Genomic DNA, 12516 nt, shown 5'->3' with positions numbered 1-12516 from the left:
AGAAATGTATTACAAAGTAATTCACTTCTTTTTCTGATTCTTTCCTTTTACAGATGATTACTGTGAATGCTTCCTTGTTTCCTAGTTCTGTGACCAACTCATTAATTGCAGTTGGAAATGACGGACTTCAAGAAAGAGACAGAATGGTTCGAGCATGCATTGCCATTATCTGTGAACTAGGTCAGAATTTTCTTCAAGTAATAAAAATGTAATATTTTAGAAAGAACATATAACATTGTTAATTTTTTTAATATATGAATTCTTTGTTATTGGTATAAAAATATGAAAAATTACTACATTTCTGAAAGGGAAGTAGAGGACTTGTTTTTTAACCGATAAATTCAGTGATATTAAAATTCTGTAAATTTTAAAGTTTATTTATTGTGAAATTTAGTATAGGAATTATCTAAATTCCAGTAATTATAGGAAATCTTATAAAGTCTGGCTCTCTGACATTAATCACACTATATCTTGATGTGGGTTAAAAACAATAAATAATCCACTATACATAAAAAATGAATTCTAAATCCAAAAGGATCTAACAGTTAAATGGGGAAAAAACTAGGGGGAAAACCGTGGTTGAGTATTTATCTAATCATTGGGAGGAAGAAGAGTTTTAAATTATCAAAAGAAACTGCACAGGGACTTCAGTAGTTACAGATTTTACTGTGAGAAGTCAAGAAAATAAGCAGTGTTAGAACAAACAAGTTAAAAAAAAATGCAACAAATAAGTAACTTATTTATATGCAAATCAATGGGAAAGACAAATACAGTTGGCTCTTCTTATCCATGTGCTGCATCTGTGGATTCAACCAACCACAGATAGAAAATATTTGGAAGAAAGAAAATAACAACAATAAAAATAATACAAATTTGAAAATATAGTATAACAACTATTTACATTGTATTAGGTATTATAAATAGCCTAGAGATGATTTAAAGTATATAGGAGGATGATCATAAGTTATATGCAAATACAATGCCATTTTATTCAAGGGACTTGAGCATCTGAGGATTTTGGTGTCCACAGGAATCCTGGAACTGCTCCCCTCGTGAATACAGAGGGACAACTAATTCTCAAAGGCATGGCTAATCAACATTTTAAAAGTTCAGCCTCACTTATTATTAAATAAATTTTAAATGACAAAAAAGATATTTTTTTCATCACCTAAAGTAAGAATAGTGTGAGTCACATTCCTTCTTGAGATAGTAAATAATAACAAAAGTGTAAGCTAAAGAAATAGAAGAACCAAACCCTACCATTATGCTCAATATTTTTAAATCCATTGAAGATTTAATGGATTTAAAAGTACTATACATAATACCTGTTAATATAGAGACAAAGAAAGAAATATGATTAAGGAAGTTTAGAAAAATAATAAAAAACTGACCATGTGCCTATATATGGGATGCCTGGAAAGCTATAACCAGAGTTAACTTCTCATCATAAAATGCTTTAATAGTTAAGAAAAAAATGAGTGAGTGAACCAGTATACACAAATGTTTGGAAAATGCAAAGGTCAAAAAATTTTAAAAATGAGAAAGAGAAATAGTAGGAGTATATTAAGTTATAAGATTTTTAAATATATGAATATAGTTGGAAACTTATTGAAATGAACAAGTTTTCAGGATAAATTTTAATTTCCCATTACTCACAAAATAGAAAACATGATAGATCAAAAACATTAGAAGCTTTTGAAAACATCAATGAAATAATTGCCTCCAAAAAGACTCATCCAGGTAGTTTTGTTTTTAAAAGATAAAGAATAGGCCGGGCGCGGTGGCTCACGCCTGTAATCCTAGCCCTCTGGGAGGCCAAGGCGAGTGGATCGCTCAAGGTCAGGAGTTCGAGACCAGCCTGAGCGAGACCTCGTCTCTACTAAAAATAGAAATAAAAATTATCTGGATAACTAAAAATATATATAGAAAAAAAATTAGCCGGGCATGGTGGCGCATACCTGTAGTCCCAGCTACTCGGGAGGCTGAGGCAGTAGGATCACTTAAGCCCAGGAGTTTGAGGTTGAGGTTGCTGTGAGCTAGGCTGACGCCAGGGCACTCACTCTAGCCTGGGCAACAAAGTGAGACTCTGTCTCAAAAAAAAAAAAAAAGATAAAGAATAGGTAATCCTTATGTAATGTAATCAGATTTAGGGACATGTTCAAAATTTATGGAACTGTACAATTAAGATGGTGCATTTTACTATATATAATTACACCTCATTTTAGAAAATGTAAGAGAAGAAACTTAATTCTAAAATTCACCTAGAAGAATAAATAGTAAAGAACCAACCATAAAAACGTTTTTGAAAAAGAATAAATGGAGGAGAAAGGAAAGATTTTTCTTTCTTTCTTTTTTTTTTTTTTTTACATTAGCCTAGAAAAATGGAAAAGAATCAAGAGTTGCTGACTCTGATATACAGAAAACTTTAGTATATTGTAAAGTAAAAAAATCAACTTGGGAAGTATGTTGGATTAATTGATTAAACATTTGGGGGAAAATGGATTTATCATCCTAACAAAACTCAACTTTTGATAGAAAACTGAACGTGTAAACCATGAACACGTTTCAAACATGCACGCACATGTGCACATGTGTAAAGAAATGCCTTATCTTGGTAGTAAGAGAGGAATTCCTGAGCTTAAAGTTACTAAAAAGTGTGTGTCTGTCTGTGTGTGTGTTTCCTAAAAATAGGGAAATGAAATACATCATTTTAAATAAAATCTAAAGTTAAATTACAGATGAGATAAAAGATTTGAAACAGATAAAGGGCAAATGCCCTCACTTTATAGAGAGCTCACTGTTGTTGATAGGAAAGAAAAACCATTTTAGTAAAATATGGACAAAGGATATATAAAAAGACAATCTAAAGACATTTTAAAAATCAGGTTTTGGGGAAGTATATTCAGTGACTATGTCAAGTTTTTCTCTTTTATTTTAGCACTTCAGAATCCAGAGGTGGTGGCCCTTCGAGGTGGACTAAATACCATCTTAAAAAATGTGATCGATTGCCAATTAAGTCGAATAAATGAGGCCCTCATTACTACAATTTTGCACCTCCTTAATCATCCAAAGACCCGGCAGTACGTGCGAGCTGATGTAGAGTTAGAGGTAGGAACTTTAACATTCTTTTATAGTTTTAAAATATGATTTTAAATGCATACTCTGAAATTTTGAAGTTTATAGATGCAGCACAACATCGGTTGTCAAACTTAAATTAACCAAGATTGACTTATTCCCAGCTCATTCAATTTGGACTAAAATGAAAATATTATTCTGAAGAATACATCAACATGCAAAGTAAAGTTTATTTTTATATTAACTACAAAAAGTTTGTTGAGCAAATTAGAATAGAAGTAAGGTTATATAAAACATTTACCTATTAAGAAGACCATTTGTTTTCAAGGACTTTAGTACATTAATTATGTATGAGTAGCTCCTTCCGGTTATACACTGTTTATTCATTAAACCATGCTAAGATTCTCCTAACTTGGGAAGTACTTTGTTAGCAACTAATTATATCTACTTGAAAGTGTATGCATTTTTTTTAATACTCTGCATTTTAAATTTTTTACTAATTCAGATAGTGTTTATTACAGTTAAAGTACTAAGGCTATTATATGCTTTTTTTGTAAGCAGATATATAGTAGAGGTTGGAACAGAATTATCACTCACTATATTCTGATAGCTTATTTGTATGAATGTACTACATTGTCCATGGAGGAGTAAATTTAAATCAAGGATTTATCTGTATTTGAGTATGAAATTACACCAGGTATAAAAGATTTGTTGTCCCCTAATTTCTCTTTCTAAATCATTTTATGAAATTTTTCTTAAATGTTCTGTTTTTATTAGGACTATTTTTAAAATAGATTAATTTTAAAAATTTAATCTATTATTTAAAATAGATTATAAAATTGACAGCCTATATTATTAACAAATGCAAGTACAATATGCCTCTTAATAAGTGATTTCTAGTACATTATTCATAGGAATCCTATGGGAATAAACTGGCATTGACATTTTATGTGTTTAGCTTTAATTTTTTTCTTTATCAAGTAGAAAAACTATGATTTTAAAATTGGAGAGGTAATTATGAGAAAAGAAGATAATATATAGGCTCTTTTTCATTCCTATTATAGTACAGTGGATTAGCAAAGCCTTTATATAAGTGAAAACTTCAAACACAGGAAAACTAGTCTAAAATAAGTCTTAAATATTTAATATTAATGTTATTAAATATTTAATAAGACTTTAGTCTTACTAAATTTGCATTGTAGTCTCATTTAACTCAGGTGATCATTAGGAGAAAGTGATTAGTCCCCTTGATCTGTCTATCTAGCAGAGGAAAGAATGAACTATCTCTGATAGAAAATAATATCACTTGGAGCCATTTATGAAATACACAATGCCTGACATTCAGTAAAAAATTTCTAGTCATGCAAAAAGACATGACTATATAATTGAAAATCCAAAAGAAAAAAACAACCCATAGAAACATGCTTTAAAGGTAATCCAGAAAGGGAGAAAAGACTTTAAAACAACCATGATTAGTTTGCTCAGGAAGAAGAAAGTAGATGAAGTAATGGAGAATTTCACCATATAATTGGTATATGAGAAGAATCACATGGAAATTCTAGTACTGTAAAATATAATACCTAGAATTCAGAACTCAATGAAATTAAAAATTCAGTTTGAACAGAAGATATTGTTAGTAAACTTGAAGAAAAGTCAATAAAAATATCCAGAGTAAAATAAAAATAATTTTAATTCACACAGAGTAAAGCACAGAAAGAAAATAGAAAGGAAATAAATAGAACAGAGCCAAGGGATAAAACATAACTGTAGACTTTGGAAAGGTGAGAGAAAATTGGCAGAAGCAAAGATCCAAAGAGATAGTTTATAAAATTGATGAAGCTTCATGCTTACAAAGCTCAAAAAAACTCCAAATAAGATAATACAAAGAAAAAAACATGTAGGCATATCATGGTGAAATTGCTGAAAGCCAAGACAATTAAAAATATTAAAAATAGCTTAAGAAAAGCCATTACTTTCAAAGTCTGACAGATGATTTCTCTGGAATCATGGAAACTGGAGACCAAGGAATAGCATTTTTTAAAGGGCTGAAAGAAACTAACTGCCATCCTAACCTAGAGAAAATATTAGTATCTTTCAAAAACAAAAGTAGGCCAGGCAAGGTGGCTCATGCCTGTAATCCCAGCACTTTGGGAGGCTTAGCTGTGCATGTTGGCACACGCCTGTGGTCCTAGCTTCTTGGGAGGGTGAGTCAGGAGGATCACAAGAGCCCAGGAGTAGGGTGACAGAGTGAGATCCTGTCTCTAAGATAGATAAATAGTCAGACAAACAACAAAAGTAAAAGATTTTTTCATATTAAAGAATTTTTAAATTTCTGAGGAATTTAAAAGAAACATTGCTCTTTCTTGGGTTGCTTGCTTTTTTGTCATGAGGACTCCAAAGCAGCCTGAGGTGAGGCACACATGGGGAGGAACTGAGCCCTCTTGCCAACAATCAGCATCTTGTGAATAAAACATCTTGAAGCAGATCCTCCAGCTCCAGTCAAGCCTTCAGATGACTACAGCCTTGGCCGACATTTTGACTGCAATCCCTGGTTATGACCCTGAGCCATAACCATCTAGCCAAGCCTCTCCTAGATTCTTGACTCATCAAAGCTGTGTGAGATAATAAATATTTTTTGTTGTTTGAAAAAAAGAGACATAAAGAAAAGCTAAAGGGAATCCCCAGTTAAAAGGAAAATGATTTAAGAGAAACAAACAAATGTAAAAAGGAATGAAGAACACCAGGAAAGATACATATATAACAGAAGATAAGAGAATACTGACTGGTAAAAGCAATTATTAATCTCATATATTTTAACTATTTAGAATTAAAATTCATATCCACAATAATGTAATAGGCAAGGTAGGAGGGTTAATGAGATATAGTAGTTCTAAAGTTATAAGTGAATTTAGCAAGGTTTCTAGATATAAGGATAATACGTAAAAACAACTCGGATTTTCTTTATGCTAGCACCAAAAGTGGAATGTAATTTATAAGGCAATTTAAATAATTTTTCAAAAATTATTTTGTGGTATTAGAAGCTAGGTTGGTTATTTTGGGATAGGTAGTGGCTGTTGCTGCAAAGGGCTATTAGGAGGGCTTTGAGGATGCTGGTAATCTTTATCTGGTGCTAGTGACATAAGTATGCTTTGTTTGAGAAAAATCCATCAAACTTCTCATTCATGATTTGTCCCTGTTATAGATGTATGTTATAACTAAATTTATGAGTTCAAAAATGCAATTTGTACATTTTAAAAAAAATTACCCAACATATTCCTTGATGAGTTTGAAGAAATAAGTCTCTTAAACAGTAAACCCAATTAAAGTAGAGAGAATGGAATTGATTTTAGCTTATTAGGAAGAATGTATTTTATAATAAAGATTCTTTTCTTTTTTTTAATTAGCGAATTTTAGCACCCTATACCGATTTTCACTACAGACATAGTCCAGATACAGCTGAAGGACAGCTCAAGTAAGTACCATTGGTGTGTGTGTTGATATTAAAGCTTTTAGGTTTGCCTGACTGCATGTAGTGCCAGAATAATGTGAATTTAAGTAAATTTCCTATTTTATGGAATTATGTTGTTTTTCTTTCATAATTTACTGTGGTTTAAAGAGTTGAAAGCTTTGAGAAATTAAAGACTAATTTTTTATTTCAAAAAATAAAAGAGACTGCAGTAGAAACCTAGATTTTCATTTTTCTGTTGTGTGTATTTTTAGTGTAATTAAGAGACCAAAAGAATGAAATAACAGTAGAGAATAGAATGAAGAGTCACCTTAATAAATTGAATCAGCAGAATAATATGTAGAATTTTGAGAGTAAGGTTAATAGGGAAATAAATGGGGGTAAAGATTATTTTCTAGATATGAGGCAGTATAATTTTCAAGAGTCTTTTTGGAGAGAAAAGCACATGTTCACTAGGTATTCAGAGATGACTATAATTAAAATGATTTAGGGATGAAATGTGCTGTCTATGAAGATTTTGCAAATGATGCAATTCCATTAAATATGAGATGTTTTTCTAGTAGGATTGTTGGATTGTAGACATACTTATTATGATGACATACATTTTAAAATTCCTCGCTAAGCTTTGAAACGTTGTTGAACAAGGGAGTGTTTTTATTTTCATTTTTCTCCTGAATTAAAAATAGTGGTTTTATATCTTCAATCACATCCATCGCTGTGGACTCATTGTCACACCTTAACATATGACCTGAGTTAAGAGATCAAAGTAGATGTCCTCTATTCAAGACGTCTCAGACATACTCCTGCTAACTTTAGACATGAATTGGAATTCTTAAGCCCCTTTCTTTGCTTCTGATGAGATATGGGCATTCTCTTTATTGATGGAAAGTATGAGAATGTTGTCTCTTACTGCATAACAAATTATTCCAAATAGTGGTTTAAAACAGCACCAGTTTATTAGCTCACAGTTTGGTAGGTCAGAAGTCTGGCTCAACTCTTATCTGGAGGCCCTGGTAAAGAATCCCTTTCCTAGCTCATTCATGTTGTTGGCAAAATTCAGTTCCTTGCAGTTACACAGCTGAGGTCCCTTTTTCCTTGCTGGCTGTCAGGTAGGACCTACTTCACCTACTAGAGGCCTCTCACATTCCTTGGCATATGGCCTCCTCCATCTGCAAAGACAACAATGCTTGGAATCCTTCTAGTGCTTTGAATCTCTCTTTCTCTTCAGTCACCAACTGGAGAGAGCTCTCCAGTTAAATCAAGCCTGCCATGTGATATCCCTATCTTATGCTCTGCTAGAGAATATAACATAAACATAGCCACAGTCATGCTAGTGATATCTTATCACATTCATGGGATTCAGAGATCAGGACATGGAATCTTGAGATGGAGCCATTTTTTAGAATTCTGCATACCATGATGAACAAGAGATGACCCTAGATGTTTTTTAGCGTTGCAGGGTGGGATGGCGACATTCTACCAAAATCCTTCCTTTCCTGTTTGATTCTGTACTTTAAGTTTCTGGAGTATGAGCAGATAATTAATAGATCCAGGCCAGATAAGGATACATTATAACCAGGGAAGGGAAATGGGTAATTTAAAAAAATATTACAAGTTTATCTAATAGGTTAGAGATGGATTTCTAGGCAATCAATACAAGTATGTCACCGGCATTTTTAAGAGAAGGAGCACTGAGTTTAATCACACAGGTGTCTGATTCTCCGTTCTTCCACCCCTCCCATTTTAATTACCGTTATATTCTCATTTTGACTGGTGCTGCAGAGCTTAGTCTTTTTGTTTTAGCTTTTCATTGTTTTATAGACTATCTGATTGCTTACTGCTAATTTGATTTTCTGTCATTGCTTGTTACTCGTTCTCCTCTTTTTTTTTTCTCAGTTCTTTGAATTTCTGTATGCTCACAATCATTAAGAATTTAACTAGGGAAAAAAAAAGATGGCACAGGAAAAAATGGACAATTGGCAGGGTACAGATGGTAGTTGGAGTAGCATAATAAAGAGTTATAAGATTGCTGTTAAGTGTTGAAACTGGCCATAAGCCAACCATGAAAAATGTTTAACAAATAGAAATAGTTCTACTGCTTAATTCATTGTCATAACAACTTTATAGAAAAGAACAATTGAGACAGATACATAATTGTCAAGGAAGAAAGTAGCTGGTAATGTTAATATCTAGTTTTTTTGATAACATTTCCATGACTGTATAGGTTGTTCAACTTGCTTGTTGGAAATGCTCAAATAAGTTTGGGACCAGGATTTTGAAATAAAGAGAATGCATGTGATAAAATTAAGAAGTTTATATGGTAATTTTCTTTGCTAAGGGGCAGCCATGTACCCCAGATGCTTATTAAGCAGAGTAGTGTTCTCTGTAATGCTTAATTAAAACTCATTTAAGAATAGTTTCAGAAATAGCAGGGAACATAGAACTGAATGGAAAAGCAGAATTTATAATTTATTTTAAACCATTTTGTGAATTTTAAATTGGGGATCAGTTTATAGTTGGGTAATTTGCTTTTCGGTAGATCTAATCTTTAACATCTTATTTTAATTTCATGTGCAAATATTTAAACATTAACTAATGATAGCTCTTATTATGATACAGTAGCGAGAAAAACTCATTTCATTTTTAACATTTTATTTCTTTGATGTCTCCCCATCCCTCAACAGAGAAGACAGGGAAGCACGCTTTCTAGCCAGTAAAATGGGAATCATAGCAACATTCCGGTCATGGGCAGGTAGGTTACTCTGTTTCTTTATTATAGCCAAGAAGAAAAACTTAACTTTTTTCATATGTTATATTATTATTGCAGCATTTTATTTAGATGTTACTCTAGTCTTACTTTATATGTTATTATTAGAACCAAAGGAATTTGTATAAAATTATTAAAATATAGTGAAGAAAATTTGTAATAGTTAATAGGAAACAGCTAGTATTGTATTCAGTATACACATGTTTATTAACTATTTGTAAGTCATTGTTTTAATAATTACCTGGACAGTTCAAAAAAATTAAGCATAATCTATACCAAAAAAGCCTATAAAACTTGAGTGCTAGCTGTATATGAAACTAAAGCTTATTATTTAAAAGTACAGTGTAGGCCGAGCGCGGTGGCTCACACCTGTAATCCTAGCACTCTGGGAGGCCAAGGCGGGTGGATCGCTCAAGGTCAGGCGTTCGAGACCAGCCTGAGCAAGAGCGAGACCCTGTCTCTACTGAAAATAGACAGAAATTATCTGGCCAACTAAAAATATATATAGAAAAAAAAAAATTAGCCGGGCATGGTGGTGCATGCCTGTAGTCCCAGCTACTCAGGAGGCTGAGGCAGTAGGATCGCTTAAGCCCAGGAGTTTGAGGTTGCTGTGAGCTAGGCTGATGCCACGGCACTCACTCTAACCTGGGCAACATAGTGAGACCCTGTCTCAAAAAAAAAAAAAAAAAGTACAGTGTAAGGTCATAAATACCTAATATGCAAGATAGGCCATTAGTAGTCCCAAATTTCTTAAGAATATGTGTGTTTTATTTTTCTATGGAATAAAAAGCAAATATTTTTCTTAAAATAATACCACTAGATGTGTTATTTTATACTAATGATTACATTATTCCTCCTTGATTTTGAAGAATAATTGAAGGGATAGTATGGAAAGAAATGTAGTAATAAGCAGAACAAATTCAGCTAAACATTTCTGTGTACCTAGGTAACCCTGACTTACCAATACCTTTTCCATACAAATGTTTACCCCAGCCATAGACTTGGCCCTTAGCCAGTGTATTTCCAGGGAATTCTTCTGTCCTCTTAGCACCTTGGAAATAAAAAGCTCTACCTTGCTATACCTCATAACTGCTTGTTTTCCCTATACTCATGGACAACCACAGGATTCTATGAAGACCCAACAGTCACACGTACTTTTTTTATACTTCCTCACCCACCTCTGCAGTACTCTTTCAACACAGAAACCAACTCAATCCTCCTGCCAGGCTTAACCATCACTGCCCTCACTCCAAAATTCAGTATAACTTTGTTATGAGTAGTTACAATCATCATTCTTTACCATCCTCAGCTTCCTTGTCATTACAGCAGTTTCTATCTTATCAAAAAAATTAATTCTGTCCTGCTTTAACTGCCAGTACCGCCTAGCTACTGACCCCTCTTTCTTCCTACTTCCAGACTCTACTCTCCCGTGTCACTGTCCTGCCAGCCTCTTTCCTTACCACTGTTAAACATTTTTTTCCCTGTGCTTCAATTTCTGCTGAAGCCCTTATATACTGATCCATCAGTAGAAACTTAGAAGGTTGGGAGTCTTCTACCCTCCTATTGAAGTAGGAAGAGAAATATCAGCATTACAAGTTAGAACCTTGAAAGCATTTTTCTCACAGAAATAATTTCATAAACAGTATTAATATTTAGATTCTGTAGTACTATTTATAAGTTAAATAAACTTTTATGTATTTATACCTTATTTCTATGATGTATTTCAAATTCCACATAACTGATTATCAAATGACCTTTTAAAATACAATTTCTTTATGAGTTGCAATAACCTATTTTCCATATTAGTGCAGAGTAAAATCTGTAGAGCCTACATTTTAAATCCGTAATCTCTCAAACTACTAACAGACATCAAAGTTTGAGAACTACCATTTGATAATTTAAGCAAATAAGTCTGCTTCTTACAGGATATGTCCTCTTTGGATTTAGGATCAAAATTCAAATTAAAATGTAAGAAGCAGACTTATTTGCTTAAATTATCCATGATAAAATACATATATATATATGCATGCTTACTAGAAGTAACAGGGAACTTCAGAGTCCTATATGACTTTTTAAAAAATATTTTCCCTAACATTTTACTATAAAAAATTTGAAACACAGAGAATTTTTAAAAAATTATGCCATGAATACCTATATTCTCTTGTCACCTAGATTTTACTGTTTGCTTTATTACACATCTGTCCATCCCTCTGTGTGTTCATCAGTTGACCTATGTTATTCTAATATATCTCAAAAGAAGTTGCAGACATTAGTACTCATCACTCCTGAACACTTCAGCATGCACATTATGAACTAGAACTCCATACTTGTTTACAGTCCTGGTTTGTTTGTTTTTGGTTTTGTTTCTGGGGCAGAGGTTTGAGGTAAAATTTATATACAATGAAATGTATAAATTTTTAGTCTACCATTTGATTCATTTTGACAAATGCATGCACCTGGGTAATTCAAACGCTTTCAAATGATAAAACATTATCATCACCTCAGAAAATTTTCTTACACCCCTTCCTAGTATCTGACTCCACGTCCTTAAGAAGCAACCACCATTCTGATTATTTTTATCATGGATTAGTTTTACCTCTTCTGAAACTTCGTATTAGTGGAATCATAGTGTATATACACTTTGGTGTAAGGATTTTTTCACTTAGTGTAATGATTTTGAGATTCATTTTTGTTGTCTGTATCAGTAATGTGTTCCATTTTATTGCTGAGTAATACTTCGTTGAATGACTACATCACAGTATTTTTAGCCCTTCTCTTGTTAGTGACCCTCTGACCTGTTTCTAGTTTTGACTATTCTAAATACTACTATGAACAATCTTGTACAAGCCTTTCTGTGGACATGAGCTTTCATTTCTCTTGGGTAAATACCTACATGGAATTGCTGAGTCACAGGATGAATGAATGTATTTTTAGTTTTGTAAGATACTGCTAAACTTTTTCCCAAAATACCTGTACTATTTTATACTCCCATCATCAGTGTATGTGAGTTTCAGTTGTGCATCTTTGTCAGGTTTTGGTGTTGTAAGTCTTTAATTTTAGCCATTCTAGTAGGTATGTATTGGTTTCTCATTATTAATATAGTTTGCATTTCCCTGGTGATTCATGAAATTGAACACTTTGTGTTTTTGACTATTCACATGTCTTCTTTTGTGACATGATTTTAATGTTTAATTGTTTGACTTTATTC

The 12516-nt window shown here is 32.7% G+C and overlaps 1 protein-coding gene across 5 annotated transcripts in view; it reads left to right on the top strand.

The window, feature by feature from the left end:
- The window catches only part of RICTOR (RPTOR independent companion of MTOR complex 2), a 125757-nt gene that overhangs the window by 69882 nt on the left and 43359 nt on the right, over positions 1-12516 (top strand). For 3 of the 5 annotated variants that reach the window (XM_045566461.1, XM_045566462.1, XM_045566463.1), the window contains exons 7-10: positions 54-180; positions 2939-3108; positions 6480-6547; positions 9226-9293. In XM_045566461.1, coding sequence (XP_045422417.1) covers positions 54-180; positions 2939-3108; positions 6480-6547; positions 9226-9293 — 433 coding nt within the window. The other 2 variants (XM_045566464.1, XM_045566465.1) reach the window with 2 other exon arrangements.

The sequence above is a fragment of the Lemur catta genome, chromosome 12 (assembly GCF_020740605.2).
Source record: "Lemur catta isolate mLemCat1 chromosome 12, mLemCat1.pri, whole genome shotgun sequence".
Taxonomy (NCBI): domain Eukaryota; kingdom Metazoa; phylum Chordata; class Mammalia; order Primates; family Lemuridae; genus Lemur; species Lemur catta.
Note: the sequence above shows the minus strand (reverse complement) of the source record. Positions and strands in the feature narration are given on the sequence as shown.